At 34.5% G+C, this 18,401-nt stretch overlaps 1 protein-coding gene across 5 annotated transcripts in view; it reads right to left on the reverse strand.

The window, feature by feature from the left end:
• Nucleotides 1-1,810: 1,810 nt before the first annotated feature.
• Nucleotides 1,811-18,401, reverse strand: part of LOC120531702 (methyl-CpG-binding domain protein 5-like) — a 229,368-nt gene continuing 212,777 nt past the window's right edge. For 4 of the 5 annotated variants that reach the window (XM_039757354.1, XM_039757353.1, XM_039757350.1 and 1 more), the window contains 3 exons: nucleotides 7,479-7,591; nucleotides 5,718-5,793; nucleotides 1,811-5,088 (listed from right to left, as the gene is read on the reverse strand). In XM_039757354.1, coding sequence (XP_039613288.1) covers nucleotides 5,017-5,088; nucleotides 5,718-5,793; nucleotides 7,479-7,591 — 261 coding nt within the window. In that variant the 3' untranslated portion in view covers nucleotides 1,811-5,016. The remainder of the gene's footprint in view (nucleotides 5,089-5,717; nucleotides 5,794-7,478; nucleotides 7,592-18,401) is intronic. The other variant, XM_039757352.1, reaches the window with a different exon arrangement.

Here is an 18,401-nt window from a genome sequence, read left to right on the forward strand (position 1 = left end):
CTGGAATATTTTTTTTGGTTCGCTCAATCTGCTCCAAGACATCAGAACACATTGCTCAGCAATTTTCATTCTGAAGAACAGTGAGAACTTGTGTGACCATTTTTACACAAACTTTCCGCATGTTAAGTTTTTCATGCAAAATGTTCCACACAGTCATTTTATCTATATTAACCATTTCACTAATCATCCTAACACTCAGTCAACTGTCACTCTGCACAGTTTTTCAGATTTTCTGGACGTTGTCATCAGTCACTGAAGTTTAACAAGAAATTTCAAGTTGATTCGTTGTTCAAGTTTGAGTGACAGCATTTTTCCCCAATGGGAAGAAGGCTAACTTAAATGACTGCAGGAGTCAGACTGTTTGAGATATTAAGCTAAAACTGATAAGAGGTGTTGTTAAGATCTAAGATATGAGAGCATTGGCCATATTGGTCTTCCTCTCCTCAGAGCAATAACAAGAGCAGTCTGGTTATTATTATTATTATTATTATTTTTTTTACACACCTCATATTTGCACACAGTAAATTTTTTTTTCACATTAACAACTTTTGTTAAGTAAAAAAAATGGCAATATATTATTTTGTTACTGTTTGCATCCTTTATTTGGAATGTCTTTATTAAGAATTGGGGTTTAGAGAAGGATTTTATATGTTTATTTTAGTTTTATTCAAGAATAATTACCACCTCTTTAGTGTTCACATACTTTCAAGCAGCAGTACAGATTGACCCCATTTACTTGTCCAGAGGTCTTCTTCTATAAGGACATTTGTTTTTCAGAAAGAAGTGAGCTGCATGAAAAAAAAGATCATTTTTTGGTTTTCAGGTCTAATTTCACTTCTGAAATTCTCCTATCAAGTAGCCCACTATCTGACATGTACAACACTGTTCAGTAACTTCAAAATAACACAGAGATCTTTTGGATTTATAACAGTGCTTCCAGTGAAAGAAATGTGTAATATAAAGGCTGAGTTCTTGCAAATTCAAGAGGTAATGTTTCACAAGCACAAAGTTCAGAGTGCATCCAGATTGGAGTACAGAGGGGCACACGTAATAAATGACCAGCAAATAAAGTTACATCCTAAAATGTAACAATGACCCAGTACTTTGCTTTCTCCCATCAGAATGCCTTTATGAAGAATCTGAAATCATAATAACGATCAAATTTATTATTTTTAAATTATTAGGTCATCATATATTTTATTTTTTTTTCTAGAACTTACTGCCAAATAAGCTTAAAAATTAGTTGAATGAAACAAATGCTTTGTAATAAAATAAGAAAGGAACATATAAATCAGTCTCAAAAAAAAAAAAATCTGGTATCACATACAAGTTGGATTTCAAGGCACACATCATTATTTTGATAACAAGTCTTAGCAGCTAAAGGAAAAAAGAAATAAATATCAAAGCTGAAATTCCAAGCACACGTGACAGCGTACGCTTATTTTCACATTATAATTTCCTACTCATCTGGGAGTAATGTTTATTAAATTAGTCAAGAGTTTGGTGTTTGCATCAAACAAGGAGTAAAAACTGTGTCATTACATTAATATAAAAAGTAATTCTGAGTTGGAGGAGTTTAATCTTTAACACTTCTGCTTAAATGTTAGTACATCACTAAGTAATTCCAATAATTTCAGTTGCTTAGTTTGGATTTCTCTTTGATAAAGTTATGGTTTACTGAACACTCTTTTGTCTTCCTTCTATGTGTGTGTTTTTTTTTCATATTATGCATAAGAGTTTATACAAAGAGATATTAAAAAACAAAAAAACAAAAAAAAAAAAAAAAAAAAAAACAAATGCCTCCAGAGGGAAAATTTCAAGTATGAGTGACCAGTTTTAATTGTAAAGTAGGTGCAACATTATTAAAATGTTACATCACTGCATGACCTGTAATGCTCACAATATTTACATTAAACTTGATTACACAAAATCATAAAACTCTAAAGGGAAAAAACAAACAAATGTAACACCCAAAACAAAAAGAAAAAAAAAATCTTAATGGACTTGGCCTATTCCTAACAATCACATAAATGTTATCAGCAACCAATGAAATCAAGTGCACAAAAATACTTTACAAATTCTACTATTGTAAAGTATATATTGGTGAGAGAACATAAATTCATTTACTTACATGTAGAAGGACACACAATTAAAAATAAAATAAAAAGTCATGGTCTTACAAAATGAAAAAAAAAAAAAGAAAAAAAAAAGAACCACAAAAGTAAGAGAAAACTAAAAATAAACACGCATCCGTAATGAGTAAAAACACATCTGTAAAGACATACAGATCAAGAAAGATGGACGACATTAACATTTTAAACATAAAAAACACATCAACCTGTGACAAAGACAATGAGAATTTTTAGTACACAAACTTTTCACATGGGCTTGTGACAGGCCTCCATGTCATTGCACAAAGGGCTGAATGAACTTTACCAATGATAACAGATCGTTTGTCTCTGAAGTATGCGCCTCTAGATCTTCAAAATCAACATAACTCAACAAATGTTAGCAAATGGACCCACACTTGAACCTTGCTTTAACCTTTAATTTATTTGAAAGCTTCCAAATCAAAAACCTTAAATGTAAAGTAAGTACTGTATACTGTGTAAGAGAAACCAAAAGGCAAAAATGTGTCTAATAAACACCCTATTGATTATTAAAAGGCAAAAAAATGCATCTGAATAGTTTAAGAGATGGACAGAAGAGTGAATAAAGTTAAGTGTAAAAAGAGCACTCTGATTTATATGTAGACATATCTTTCGCATTAATTTTACACATAACGTATGTGGGGAAAAATATATAAGTCTTTGGTTTGTGGAGATACACCAGTTATCTAAATTCTGAAGCATACCTTAACATTTTTTCTTTAATCTTTTAAACATAAAATATTGCTTTACTTTTATTTTTAAACATTGTCATAGTTTTTGTAAATGCAGAAGTTTTAAAGTGTACTCTTCTGAAAGGGCGGACAAAGGGAATGATAGTTATCTGTAATTAGGTTCAACAGGATTTATAAACCTGCATGTAACAGCATATGGAATGTTTTTTGTTTACAATAGATTACTTTTAAAATAAGTCTCTACAATATCTCATTAGTTCTCAGGTATTTATGAATCATTGTTTCTTTCTAAGGGCACAGAGGAAAAACAGCTTTTATTAGTGACATACATAAACAAAAATTTCCATAGGTCGTCCTGTAAAGAAATGAGAATATACGCAAAAATTAGGAAAGAATGGCAAAAATTCAAAAGTACAATTTCCTTATTTTTGATTAACTGTTTTTACGTTTATGTCTTTGACTTATTAATTTCATTTTCGATTTTTGTGCAAATGCATTAATTCTGTATGAGCTAACACCTGTAACCATACAACATGAAGGACAAGTGTGTCAATGCTGGATAAAGTGAGCACAACTTTGTCCTGCGCATCTCCAAAAATGCTTATGTTCAGTCATGAAAAAGGCACCATGGCAAAGTGTGAAGAATAACAAAAATCAAATTGCCTAAAGTAATTTCTTTGCAGTACTAATGAGGGAAAAGGAATCTAGGAAACAGACTTGACAGACTTCTTTAAACATAATCAAGTCAGACTATCATTTGCTGCTGTTTGCAAGTAATATGAATTATGAATTTTAACATGTAACACACAGTATTTTAAAAAAAGGAGAAGGGTATGCAGCCATTAAGTAAAATATATAAATATTAGATTATGTACTCATGAAAAACTGGCTTACTTGTCAAAGACATATTATTAACAGTTTAGGTCACTTTTTTGTTGAATAATATTAACATTATTTCCAAACAAAAATTAGTCACATAATTTAATTTCACGATAAAACAACTATTTTATAACTTAAAAAACTCATTATGGCTTTTTAAGTAAAAAAAAAAAAAAGCCATTTATTTGTGGCGGAGACAAAAATGCAAAACGATTCATAAAAATTGATCTGATTGTGGCATCCATTAATTAAAAGCAACAGTATAATTTTATGTGGTTGATATCTTGATAGTTTTTCTGAGTAATTATTTAAAAAATGCAGTATCACTCTTTCTATCCTTCTTTAAACATCTCTTGATCCTCATGATTAAAATATTGGTTCAACACTTTATTTGTATTGAGATCCTGTAATACACAGCTGCTGTTCCAGCCTCAGTATACATCATGTAGTATGAAGATGTGTTTTGGTGCAATTCAAAGTATAAACATGAATAACTACAAATCTTACATGACCAGTGATGAATCAAAAATATATGTAATATGACAATAATTCTTTAAATACTTTGTCAAATAGCTATATTATTAGCCATATGAATAATATCTTTCTATTAATTTAAGAAACTGGGTCTTTGCAACAACAACCTGGAAACACATGCCATTGGTAAAGTCCATCCCATTCAGACATACAAAAATGAACACTTACGGGTGAAAAGTGTTAGCCATAATCAAGGGATTACATAATCATGCCTCTTCCTCTGCTGTTTAATACAAAAACAGCATTTTTTTTTTTTAAACGTAATCATATAAAAGCTTTAGGCTGATTTTTTTTTTATTTCCTGTTTACACTGGTAGTCATTTGACTGTGTACTGAATAAAAACCAAAGAAATTTGTACACTTTTTGTACAATAAAAGATAAAATGTGCATTAAGTATGCTTGTACATGACAATATAGTACAGTATTTACATTATCTCTGAATATCACCATGAAATTCTGCATTATCTATATACATATTGAAAAGGTATCAGAAATATTTGGACTGTCTTATTATTCCTTTTATGCAGGACTTTTTTTTAGTATTCTACAAAAAAATAGTTCTTCAGCAAGCTGTAGACAAATTGTAAGCATGATCGAATAAATTTTCCCCTTTTGCAGCATTTTCTGCTGTCCTTTCTGACTGGCTGAAAAAATACTGTACCACGGTTTAAATGTAGCACCCTGTGGTGTTAATGTTTAAGACTCTCTATATACACAGTTCCATTGATAGATACTGGACTGCAGATGAAGGCATTCAGTGTTATCTGGAGATCTTCCTCCTTTTGGGTTTGGGTGGTTTGACTTGTCTTTCTCTCTGTGGAATTGTGTGAACCTGCACAGAAAAAAATACACTTAACAATCACTGACACCAAAATGAATTGGTAATATAATTTAAGTACACTAGATGTTAGCATGACCATTAAAAGATTAGGACAGTGTAGTGATTTTCTAATAAAAGTATTTAGTCACCTTTCCAAAAATATCTTTTGCACAAATGTCCAAATACATAAGCATGTTTCTTGTCTGCTTCCTCCCTAAAAAAATGTTCATCCTCTACAACCATTGCTGGCTTATTAAATCACTGTTTACTATCAGAGCACTTCCAATTAAATTCCTACTTCAAATAAATCAGTAGATTTGGTAAAATGCTTTATATAAATGTAATATTTTATTTTATAACTCACTGTATCATTTCTCCAACACTATGGTCAGTGGAAGAAATGAAATTTGAAGTCTTACAATCTGCATTATTTTAATGTCAAGATGCTTACTTAAAACTCAAACTTCACATATAATATAAAAACAAAAAAGAAGTTTCCTTAGAAAATGCAGTAATCACCATTTTACAACAAAGTGCTTACAAAAGGGAGAAATATTTTTAATTATTAAGAAAAAGGCTTTGTTATCGAATAATATATAAAGCACACTGGATTAAAATATCATTTTGAAGTAGATACTTACATTGCCTGACATTTTGTCTAACTCACTCATGGCCTCGTGTATAGCAGCTTCTAAATGATTATTTAACTTTCCACTTCTAGAAAAGAGAAAATGCCAAACAAAACACCTTATCAACACATTTCTAATCAATAACAAAACCTATTACCAATTGTTTCTAAATATAATATAGTTTGGGGAGTAACAATATGACTGTAGCTGAAGCATTGTCATGTGTAACATTAAAAAAAAAGTAATAAATTGTATAATTTAGTTTTATTTTCACAATGCTGACTTTTTTTACAAAATGAGGTAATGGATATATTCATTGCTTCTTAGACACACTGATTCATAATCAGAAAGTAAAGCCAAATATCAAAGAAGTTATAAGAGATAAGAGACATTTTCAGCAGTTTATAAAAATAAGAACACGAAAAAAAGAAAATAGCATTAAAATACCAGAATAAAAATAAACAACTAACTAACTAATGACCACTAAATCACCTGTATCAGTAACTATGCAAATAGTTGATGCTTATAGTACAAATTACACAACATCCTTAAACCCATTTAGTCATTACTACAGCACTTGGCACAAGGAAGGAAACGGCCCTGCAGAGGATACCAGTGCACTGCAGGGCATTGCAGAAATAATCAATGTTTTAAGAAACACCTCCTTTACCTTTCAAGCTTGTAATGGAAGAACACCTAGATGAGGGCAAATTCCCCACCCCACTCCCCCACATAACTGACAACTTATGATTTAGTTTGTTATATCACATTACACAAAACGACGGCACAATGAATTTCATACTGTGTCATACAAATAGGAACAGAATAATCTGCAAGAGCCAAAACTTTAGTAGATAGAAAATAATTGGCACCCTCACTAGTATATGAGCTGGAACAGTTGGTTTGCGCCATTAATATTTATATTTTAAGACACTTTGTAAATGTAAAGATTTGAGTGAAATGGTAATACATGATTCTTATAAGAAAACAAAAAAAATATATATTAAATGGATTTGAGAATGTATGTTTGATCAAGTTATAAGCTGCTCGGTACGCCTTAAAATGAAGCTTTCTTTTGGGCATTTTTCTATTCTGGGATACAAAAGCAGTACCGCAGAATAATGAACCATTCTCTAAGCATTAAATGTGTTTATGTTTGCTTACGACTGTGCACATACTTCCCATGAGCCAATGCTCAAGTGACACATACATAGATTCTTATGTGATGAAAGAAGTACATGGAACTGCAAAAACCACCTCAGATATAGTATTTTGTTTGACATATACAGTATGTGAAACCTTCCCTCCTTCAAATGTCAAATCAATATGTAAAGAAAAAAAACTGTTTGGGATATTATTGGGTGTATTGTTTGTTTTTTTTGATAGCTAGACATGAGACACAATCTGTCTATCCATCTATTTTCAAGAATGTTTATTTAGCTTGGGGTTATGGATAACAAAGCTATCCTGGTAACACTTTGTCCAAGACTGTAAAAAGTGCAAGACACTCAGGGCCATGTTCAAACTCGCCTATTTAAAAAGTTAACAAACATAATACCCCTCCACCAACAACATGAAATGTGAACATTTAACCATATGGTAACTGGCAGTTAAACATGCCTATATACTATAGTAATTAAAAAATGTCTAAAATAAAAACAAACAACCAATTATGAAATTAAATGCATTAATTACTTGGACTCATCTTTGCCCAATTCCATAATTGATAATAATAATAAATCAGTCATTTACATAAAAAATAGTTATGCTTACTTCCTGTTCCTCTTCCTGTCATGGTTGAAGGCTTCAAGACCTTCAGTTAGTGTCTTCAGCTTCTCGGGCTCCACCTGAGTGAAGGTATGAACACCAAACCACATTACCCAGACCTGCAATTATTAAACAGGACTTTACTTTGCTGCTAAAACTATATTTACATGTAAGTTTTCAAACATAAGAGGATTTTAAAATACTAAATTATTGTGCAGTTACAGTTTCTAAACTTTGGATAACTTAGATACTCACTTCTTCAATTTTCCTTTCAGTTATTCTGTGTTGAACTTTAGGGAAGACACCTCAAGAAGTACTTCTAAGGGTAAATCTTTCTGATTTCAATTAAACTTAGTTTAGTTAATAAAATTGCATCTTGGTTTGGAAAAACTAAATACTTTACAATAATAGTATAACTGTATATATACAGTATAAAAATGTCACTGATTAACTCACTGAATGATCTTATTTATGTTTTATTTGCAACAATATATGCATTTTAAGCATGCATCCATTCTCAAAATTGTCAGTTTCAGACCTCTGCTTTTATCTCTTTAATGTAATAAAAACAAGAGTAAATTATATACAGTAATATAGAGGGAGAGAATCATTAAGATCGGAGCAATCAGAGAGGAGAGAGAGAGAAAAGAGACAGAGAGGTGAGTATCAAGGCACTCTATAACCTACAATTAAATGATTTACCCACTGCAGAGGTGGCAGAAGTACAGAAATGCATTACTTAAGTAAAACTCTAAGTCCTCATCTATACAAATACTCTGGTAAAAGTCAGAGTATGTGTTAATCATATAAAGGTATAAAAGTAAATGTTCTTAAATTTACTTTTGAGTATAAAAGTAAAAATTCCCTCTAGTTGAAAATTGCTCTGATTAAGAATTAGGTAAAAGAAAGATGTTTAATAAAATTTATTTATTTAAAGTGGTGAAAGTAAAAAGACATAATGTGAAATACAAAAAAAACAAGCATGCATTAAGGGCTTCAATTACAAAAAGTATAAATTACTTAAAATCTGATAACTAATCTTGAATTAATATTATACTTAATTTTAATATTTAAATTAACTGGGCTTGAATTTATCTTATTTCTTTGGCTTCTATTCCAGTTAATTATTTCCATCTGAAATTATTATCAACATTAGCCTATATATGTGTGTGCAAACATATTATATATTATATACATTTTATACATGAGTGATGTTCAAAAAGTTTCGGCACTTTTATATTTTCGTTGGAAACAGTGAAGGCGGGAGGATTAGTAATTAGGCATTAAAAAGTTGGTATGACACTGGGAAAATTGCATCAAAAATGAAAGTGACTATGTAGAAAAGTGATGTAATTTGTTTTTGAAAATCTAAATAAATAAGAGTTTATAATAAGAAACTTTTTGAACGTCCCTTATGTTTGTGTGTATATATATACACATATATACTGCTCAAAAGAATTAAAGGAATACTTTTTAATCAGAGTATAGCATAAAGTCAATGAAACTTATGGGATATTAATCTGGTCAGTTAAGTAGCAGAGGGGGTTGTTAATCAGTTTCAGCTGCTGTGGTGTTAATGAAATTAACAACAGATGCACTAGAGGGGCAACAATGAGATGACCCCCAAAACAGGAATGGTTTAACAGGTGGAGGCCACTGACATTTTTCCCTCCTCATCTTTTCTGACTGTTTCTTCACTAGTTTTGCATTTGGCTACAGTCAGTGTCACTACTGGTAGCATGAGGCGATACCTGGACCCTACAGAGGTTGCACAGGTAGTCCAACTTCTCCAGGATGGCACATCAATACGTGTCATTGCCAGAAGGTTTGCTGTGTCTCCCTGCACAGTCTCAAGGGCATGGAGGAGATTCTAGGAGACAAGCAGTTACTCTAGGAGAGCTGGAGAGGGCCATAGAAGGTCCATAACCCATCAGCAGGACCAGTATCTGCTCCTTTGGGCAAGGAGGAACAGGATGAGCACTGCCAGAGCCCTACAAAATGACCTCCAGCAGGCCACTGGTGTGAATTTCTCTGACCAAACAACCAGAAAGACTTCATGAGGGTGACCCAAGGGCCCCATGTCCTCTAATGGGCCCTGAGCTCACTGCCCAGCAGCATGCAGCTCGATTGGCATTCGCCATAGAATACCAGAATTGGCAGATGCACCACTGGTGCCCTGTGCTTTTTACAGATGAGAGCAGGTTCACCCTGAGCACGTGACAGAAGTGAAAGGGTCTGGAGAAGCCATGGAGAACATTATGCTGCCTGTAACATCATTCAGCATGAGCAGTTTGGTGGTGGGTTAATGATTGTCTGGGGAGGCATATCCATGGAGGGTCACACAGACCGCTACAGGCTTGACAAAGGCACCTTGGCTGCCATTAGGTATCAAGATGAAATCCTTGGACCCATTGTCAGACCCTATGCTGGTACAGTGGGCCCTGGTGCACGACAATTCCTGGCCTCATGTGGTGAGAGTATGCAGGCAGTTCCTGGAGGATGAAGGAATTGATACCATTGACTGGTAACCACACTTTCCTGACCTAAATCCAATAGAACACCATTGGGACATTATGTTTTGGTCCATCCAATGCCACCAGGTTGCACCTCAGACTGTCCAGGAGCTCAGTGATACCCTGGTCCAGATCTGGGAGGAGATCCCCCATAACACATCTGTCATCTCATTAGAAGAATGCACCGATGTTGTCAGGCATGTATACAAGAACACAGGGGCCATACAAAGTGCCGCGTACAATTTTGAGTTGCTGCAATTAAATTTTGGCAAAATGGACTAGCCTGCCACATAATTTTTCACTCTGATTTTTGGGCGTCTTTGAATTCAGGGCTCTGTAGGTTGATCATTTTCATTTCCATCAAACGATGTGGCATCCTTTCGTTCCTAACACATTACCCAGTCTATATCAGTATAGATATCCAGGAGGATTTCTTTTTCCCATTGAGATCTGATGTGTTTTCAAAGTGTTCCTTTAATTTTTTTGAGCAGTATATATATATATATATATACTGCTCAAAAATAAAGGAACACTTTGAAATCGCTTGATTGTAGTTATTGCTGCTAAGGGTGGCCCAACCAGTTATTAGGTTCAGGGGGCAATTACTTTTCACACAGGGCCATGTAGGTTTGGATTTTTTTTCTCCCTAAATAATAAAAACCATCATTTAAAAACTGCATTTTGTGTTTACTTGTGTTATATTTGACCAATGGTTAAATGTGTTTGATGATCAGAAACATTTTGTGTGACAAACATGCAAAAGAATAAGAAATCAGGAAGGGGGCAAATAGTTTTTCACACCACTGTGTGTGTGTGTGTGTGTATATATATATATATATATATATATATATATATATATATATATATATATATACATACACACACACACACACACAGTGCATCTGAAAAGTATTCACAGCACATCACTTTTTCCACATTTTCTTATGTTACAGCCTTATTCCAAAATGGATTAAATTCATTTTTTCCTCAGAATTCTACACCCAACACCCCATAATGACAACGTGAAAAAAGTTTACTTGAGGTTTTTGCAAATTTATTAAAAATAAAAACACTGAGAAATCACATGTACATAAGTATTCACAGCCTTTGCTCAGTACTTTGTCAATGCACCTTTGACAGCAATTACAGCCTCAAGTCTTTTTTAATATGATGCCACAAGCTTGGCCCACCTATCTTTGCCCAGTTTCGCCCATTCCTCTTTGCAGCCCCTCTCAAGCTCCATCAGGCTGGATGGGAAGTGTCAGTGTACAGCCATTTTAAGATCTCTCCAGAGATGTTCAATCGGATTCAAGTCTGGGCTCTGGCTTGGCCACTTAAGGACATTCACAGAGTTGTCCTGAAGCCACTCCTTTGATATCTTGGCTGTGTGCTTAGGGTCGTTGTCCTGCATGATGAATCGTCACCCCAGTCTGAGGTCAAGAGCACTCTGGAGCAGGTCTTCATCCAGGATGTCTCTGTACATTGCTGCAGTCATCTTTCCCTTTACCCTGACTAGTCTCCCAGTTCCTGCTGCTGAAAAACATCCCCACAGCATGATGCTGCCACCACCATGCTTCACTGTAGGGATGGTATTCCTCCAAACATGACACCTGGCATTCACACCAAAGAGTTCAATCTTTGTCTCATCAGACCAGAGAATTTTGTTTCTCATGGTCTGAGAGTCCTTCAGATGCCTTTTGGCAAACTCCAGGCAGGCTGCCATGTGCCTTTAACTAAGGAGTGACTTCCGTCTGGCCACTCTACCATACAGGCCTGATTGGTGGATTGCTGCAGAGATGGTTGCCCTTCTGGAAGGTTCTCCTCTCTCCACAGAGGACCTCTGGACCTCTGACAGAGTGACCATCGGGTTCTTGGTCACTTCCCTGACTAAGGCCTTTCTCCCCCAATCGCTCAGTTTAGATGGCCGGCCAGCTCTAGGAAGAGTCCTGGTGGTTTCGAACTTCTTCCACTTACGGATGATGGAGGTCACTGTGCTCATTGGGACCTTCAAAGCAGAAGAAATTTTTCTGTAACCTTCCCCAGATTTGTGCCACGAGATAATCCTGTCAACTGTGGGACCATATATAGACAGGTGTGTGCCTTTCCAAATCATGTCCAATCAACTGAATTTTTAAGCTGCAGAAACATCTCAAGGATGATCAGGGGAAACAGGATGCACCTGAGCTCAATTTTGAGCTTCATGGCAAAGGCTGTGAATACTTATGTACATGTGATTTCTCAGTTTTTTTTTTTTACTAAATTTGCAAAAATCTCTAGTAAACTTTTTTTCACGTTGTCATTATAGGGTGTTGTGTGTAGAATTCTGAGGAAAAAAATGAATTTAATCCATTTTGGAATAAGGCTGTAACATAACAAAATGTGGAAAAGGTGATGTGCTGTGAATACTTTCCGGATGCACTGTATATTATATGTGTGTGTTGAGTATATATTATATTAAAAATCTGTTTTGCATGCTCACCATTTTTAGATTAACTTAGTAGGCTATCTCAATAATATCACTGAAAAAAATCATAATTCTCTGATATTCATAATTTAATTGAATTTTATTATCGTTTTAATAATCAATATATTCAAACAACAAGTCATACAAAAATTCATGCGAGCACGCTTACCTCTACGTATTTTTTAAGATTGGAGGGTGAATTTTGAATGTTATCACCTTGTGTTTTTATGGCTGGCACAAAAGGCAATGTATTCACCAAGGCTCATTTTTGTGCCAACCACTTGTAGCGGGCATATTTTCTGACCTACTTGTATCTTTGATCTCATTAATAAGTCTAGTTTTGCTTGACACTGGTTTGACCATATCTTCACTGTTTAAATCACTATAATTGTTGCCGGGTGTTGTTCCCTTTGCTTCTTTCCCGCATGCTTAATGTTTTGTATACAAAGAAAAATGTGCAAAAAAATAAATAATAGGATAGTCTATCAATTTCGCATATATATGCTAATAATTTAATAAAATTATCTGACCTAGATTCTCGTTTTTCAGAATCAGAAACTGGCTGGTAAGATAGTAAAGTTATGTATGTTTTTTTATTCTACAGAGCACAGATTTGTTTCCTTTGAAATGGAAAGTAAAATAACAAATAACTCAAACAAATAAAATACTGAAATAAAGATACAGATTGCCTACATGAAATATCTACTTACTAACAGTAGCAAAGTTGTTTTACTTTAATTCCCACATTTGGTCCATTGCAATGTCATTAACAAATACTTTACTTTTATTCTGTGCTAATTTTTTTTCACGTTTCTTCTTTTTACGTTTTTCAGCACCAGAGGGATAAGCCCTTTTTAATACCATCTTAGGTATCAATGTGGTTTTGGCTACTGTTTATTTTCCTCCTCATGTGATGAGTGGCTGTCAGCGAGTCATCCCATACCTGCCAATATCACTCACTGCATGACATGACTGCCTAGAATCATTGATTTTTAAATGATTACTTCACAAACACAAATCAAAACTTCCCTATCATTTCAGCTTAGTTTTGTTTATAGCGGATATTTAATTTTTAAGAATATAAGTGCTTCATGAAACACATGTTTAGGCTTAGCTGGCTACAAACAGACAGGTAATGTTAATACTCCCCAAATTCACTGAGATTGAACTTGCAGCATGGGGGAACTCTAGCGCCTTCGGGGGTCCTATGCATCTGCATAGTCCACATATAGCAAGAAACGGCTCTGTTGTCCATACATCATTATGGCTTTTCAGCTGGGTGCTCCAGTTCTTCCTCTCACTTTCTAAAAAGGAACGTATTTGGTTAACTCGAGCTTCAAGCTGGTCTTCTGTGAATAATCATGGTTATTTGTTTAAGTATGTCCTGTGACTGCCTGGTGCATTTCTATCTGCAGGTTTCTGCTCTTCTTCCAAAGATGCCATATAACTGGTCCTCCTGTTAGCTTGAAGCACCAGGAAAGAAGACTTCAACCAAATGACATACAGTATTTCAAAATCCTACAATGCCCTGGGACCATTTTCTTTATTTCATTATTTTTTTAATGAGAGGAGTGTCAAATCCATTCATCAGTGGCCTGTTTACAACCAAAGAACCACATTTGGTTAAATATTTCTTGGTTGGTGAAGCATTTTTAATACACCTGTGAAAAAAACAGCCGGATTCTTGTTCATAATATACTCAAGCATTAGTTATTCACCTCTATGCTATGTTCGAAACAAACAAAATGTTCCATCATATCCATTTTCCATATGAACTAAGCACAAAACCTAGTCACTCACTGAGAAGTCAATTACATATGTAAGTATACATGATAAACTGGCCACACTGTGTAGTTTACACATTTGTGGAGAGCAACACATAAACTGAACATAAAATAAATAAACAAAACATATAATTTTACACAAGAGACAATGAACAAAACTAAAGCAAAAATATACACAGAAAGCAATAACCAACTTTGGGTTAATAATCTACTGACCCTTGCAGAATTCATTTGATATCTGGTACACTTAGTCACATCACAAACAATTAGTTTCAAGGAAATAGTCATTCCACTGTACCTTTGTGCTCATCACAATAAACTAATCTTAGACCTTCCACTAGGTGGAGCATTTATACAGTCACTTTATTAGGAAAGAACATAACATGATATATAGTCTACAAAGGATCCAAACGTTTTACTTTAACATGAGAAAATGCTTCTAATTACTTGGGGTTTCTATGATGTGTGTCAGAAAACAGTAAATTCCAAAATCAGGTTTATCTGCATTTAACTGAACTAACAAAATAAAATCATTTCTGCAAACTGCTGCTATAGCTCCAATAAAATATGCCTTTCTTATATAACAAAAGATAATACATTAAAATTTACTATAAAAAAACTTGCAAAACCTGAGATACAGTGGATATAAAATCTTGATTGAAATTTAAACTTCTGTTGATGCAAGACCTTTAAACAAAATAAATCAATTCTCTTAGAGAACTTCCTAATTTTTCTATAGGATTAAGGTCTAGGCTCTGACAGGGTCATTTCAGGACACCAATTTGTTAAAGCAAGCAAATACCTTCTCTATCCTGACCAGAGTCTTGTACCTGCTGAAACTGCCCTATTATACGTTACCACCACCAAGCTTGGCTTTTGCACCAAACATGTCTCCTGTATTAGATTACAAAAAGTTCATCACATCATTTTGGAATATGATTTTTTTTTGTAAAAAATATCAGGCTTGAGTGTGTTACTTTTGTGAGAAATGGTTAACATATTGGCTAAGTATCTCGCAGCACAGCACTGTGTGGTATATGTAAAACAGCTGTAAAAAGCAGGGAGCTAAGTTAATGCCATAGATTTCTGCAGCTCTATAAGAATGCCACTGGCGTTTTGGTGGTCTATCTAAATAACCTTTCTCCCTGTCCTATAATCAATTTTGGAACAACGTCTTGATTAGTGTTACAAAATACAGGGGGTCCTTAGGTTACAACACAGTTCCGTTCCTACAACAGTGATGTAACCCGAATTTGGTGTAAGTCGAAACACACTCTAGCCTAAGTCACTTACCTATCTTAACGCAAAATCATAATCTAGAACATAAAAACACAAAATCTAAGCCTGAGAAAAAAGAAAAGGACATAAATATACTGTACTGTACACTGTACTGAAGTAACAGAAAAAACGAGTATAAAAAAACCCTTACCTTTATTCTTTGTCATGTCTCAATTTTGTTTAAAGTTTGTATGGGAGTGAACGTTGTAAACTTGAAACGTTGTATGTCGAAATGTTGTAACCCTGTACTTGTTATACGTCTTGAATTTTCTGCCCGTCTCCTGAGAAGTATGTTTCACCAGGAAGAATCTGTGGGCATTCAATTAGGTCTTTGTGGACCTTTATTATCTCTAGAGTATGCAGAGGAAAATCCTACATGAACAGCTTACGTTTTAGGGTTAATACAGTAACTTCTACTCATGTCAGGTTAAAGTATTGTGATTGGTTAAATCTACACAACCTTAAAATCCCTGTGGTAAAGACTGTGCACACCTATGCAACCAAGGCAGCAAATTTTAAAAATTACTTTGAATTTGTTTCATTCTTTAACCCATCCACAGTCAAAAGGGGCAGGGTCATGGACAGAGAACTGGGCCATCAGTTAACCCACTCACACAAATGCCCATATCCACATTCACATAGGTTAAATGCAATTCCAAATACATGTCTTCGAGAGTATAAGAAAACCTATGGAGAAAACATGCATACTTTTCACAGACAATGGACTTGTTTTGCTAAAACTATCCATTGGATTTATTGGTGGTTGCTGGCAACAAGTAAAAAGTATAAAACTGAGATGGTTTTGGTGGGACTTTGGCCTTTCATTCAACATAATGTTCAGCTTCAGTAAACTGTACAGCTTTTTGATATGTACTATAAGTTAATTCCATTTTTCCTGTTCAATTTGTAGTACATAAAAAAATCAAACAACACTTGGTGAAATGTGAACACTTTAGCAAAGTTAAAAATGTATGTAAGAACCACCTTTTCATCCTCTAGTTCTGAAGGTCCCTACAGTTTTACTGTCTACCACACTACGCTATACTTTATTCCAAGTCTCTACGGTACAGTGTGTAAATAAAAACTTCCTAATATTGTGAAAAATCTACCCTTAACAAGTTTCCAACTGTTTCCCTGTGTTCTTGATGAACTTGTTTCAAAATAACAGTCTCAATCCACTGTACTAATTCCATTCATTATTTTAAACAATCACGTCACTTCTTGATCTTCTTTTGCTTAAACTGAAAAGTAGCTCTGGAATGAGCCCAGTTGTTCTTTTCTGGACCTTTTTTAGAGCTGCTATGTCCTTTTTGTAGCCTGCAGACCAAAACTGCACACAGTACTCCAGATGAGGCCTCATGAGTGCATTATTAAGATTGAGCGTAACCTCCTTGGACTTGTACTATACACACTATGCTATATAACTGAACATTATGTTAATGTCTACTGAACAATGACTGGAAGTTTATAGTGTAGAGTCCACTACTCCTCCTAAATCTTTCTCATAAGTTGTACTCTCGATTTGTAGACCTCCCAATTCGTATTTAAACCTAACATTTTACTTCTTAGGTGCAATACTTTACATTTACTGACATTAAATTTCATCTGCCACAAATCTGCCCAAGCTGGTATGCTATCCGAGTCTCTCTGTAATGATTTAATGGATTCCAGATAATCTGCCAAATCACCTATTTTGGCATCATTTGCAAACTTAACCAGCTTGTTACTTATATTCCTATCCAAATCATTTATATATTAAAAATAGCAGCGGCCCTAGCACAGAACACCACTCTTAAAATCAGCCAATTCTGATAAGGTTCCTTGCACTATCAGCCTCTGCTTCCTGTGTCTAATTCAATTCTGCATGCATCTAAAAACATCACCCTGAACTAACACTTCTTCTAGTTTGATGCCCAACCTCTCCTTATCAAATGCTTTCTGAAAGTAAAGATGAATAACATCATAAGCTCCACTTTGATCATAACCTTTTGTTGCTTCCTCACAGAATTCCAGCATGTTAGTAAAACATGACCTCCCTTCTTCTGAGCCCATGCTGACGGTTCAGAAAAACTCCTGTACTTGCCATGTGCAACTCAATCTTATACTTAATAATTCCTTTTATTAATTTTCCTTTGATGTACATTGGCCTATATTTTCTTGAATCTGCCCAGTCACCCTTTTTATATAACAGGATAATATTTGCCATTTTCCAGGCTTTCGGAATTTCCCCAGTGTGGTGCGATTTCCTAAAAATATACATCTAGGGTGTATATATGTGCTCTCTAACCTCCTTAAGAACTCAAGGGTAAGTATTATCTGGTCTTGGAGATTTGTTTTATTTGATTATGTTGTGGGGTGCTTTGCTGCAGGAGGAACCGATGCACTTCACTAAATAGATACATAGATAGAGTACAATGAGGAAGGAAAATTATGTAGATGTACTACAGCAAAATCTCAAGAACTCTGCAAGGAAGGTGAAGCTCAGTCTTCCAAATAGATAATGCCTCCAAGTATACCTCCAACATTGAGGCAAAACTGATGAAGTACAAGGTCAACATATTGGACTGGCCAACACAAAGGCCTGACCGCAATTCAATTGAGAAATTTTGGGCAGAGCTGAAAAAGCATGTGTGAGCAAGGAGGCTTACAAACCTGTGCCAAATATATCACTTCTACCTAGAGGAATGAGCCAAAATTCCAGCAACTTACTGTAAGATGCTTGTGAAACGCTACCCAAAATGTTTGACTCAAATAAAGACAATGCTAGAAAATATTAAAAAAGCACATGTAACCTTGTGACCCACTGTAATTGTGATATAGTCAATAAAAAAATAGTAAATAAAAATAGTAGAAATAATCTGTGTGTGAACATTGCTGGAAAAAATTACTT

This window comes from Polypterus senegalus, chromosome 6, assembly GCF_016835505.1.
Source record: "Polypterus senegalus isolate Bchr_013 chromosome 6, ASM1683550v1, whole genome shotgun sequence".
NCBI classification, from domain to species: domain Eukaryota; kingdom Metazoa; phylum Chordata; class Cladistia; order Polypteriformes; family Polypteridae; genus Polypterus; species Polypterus senegalus.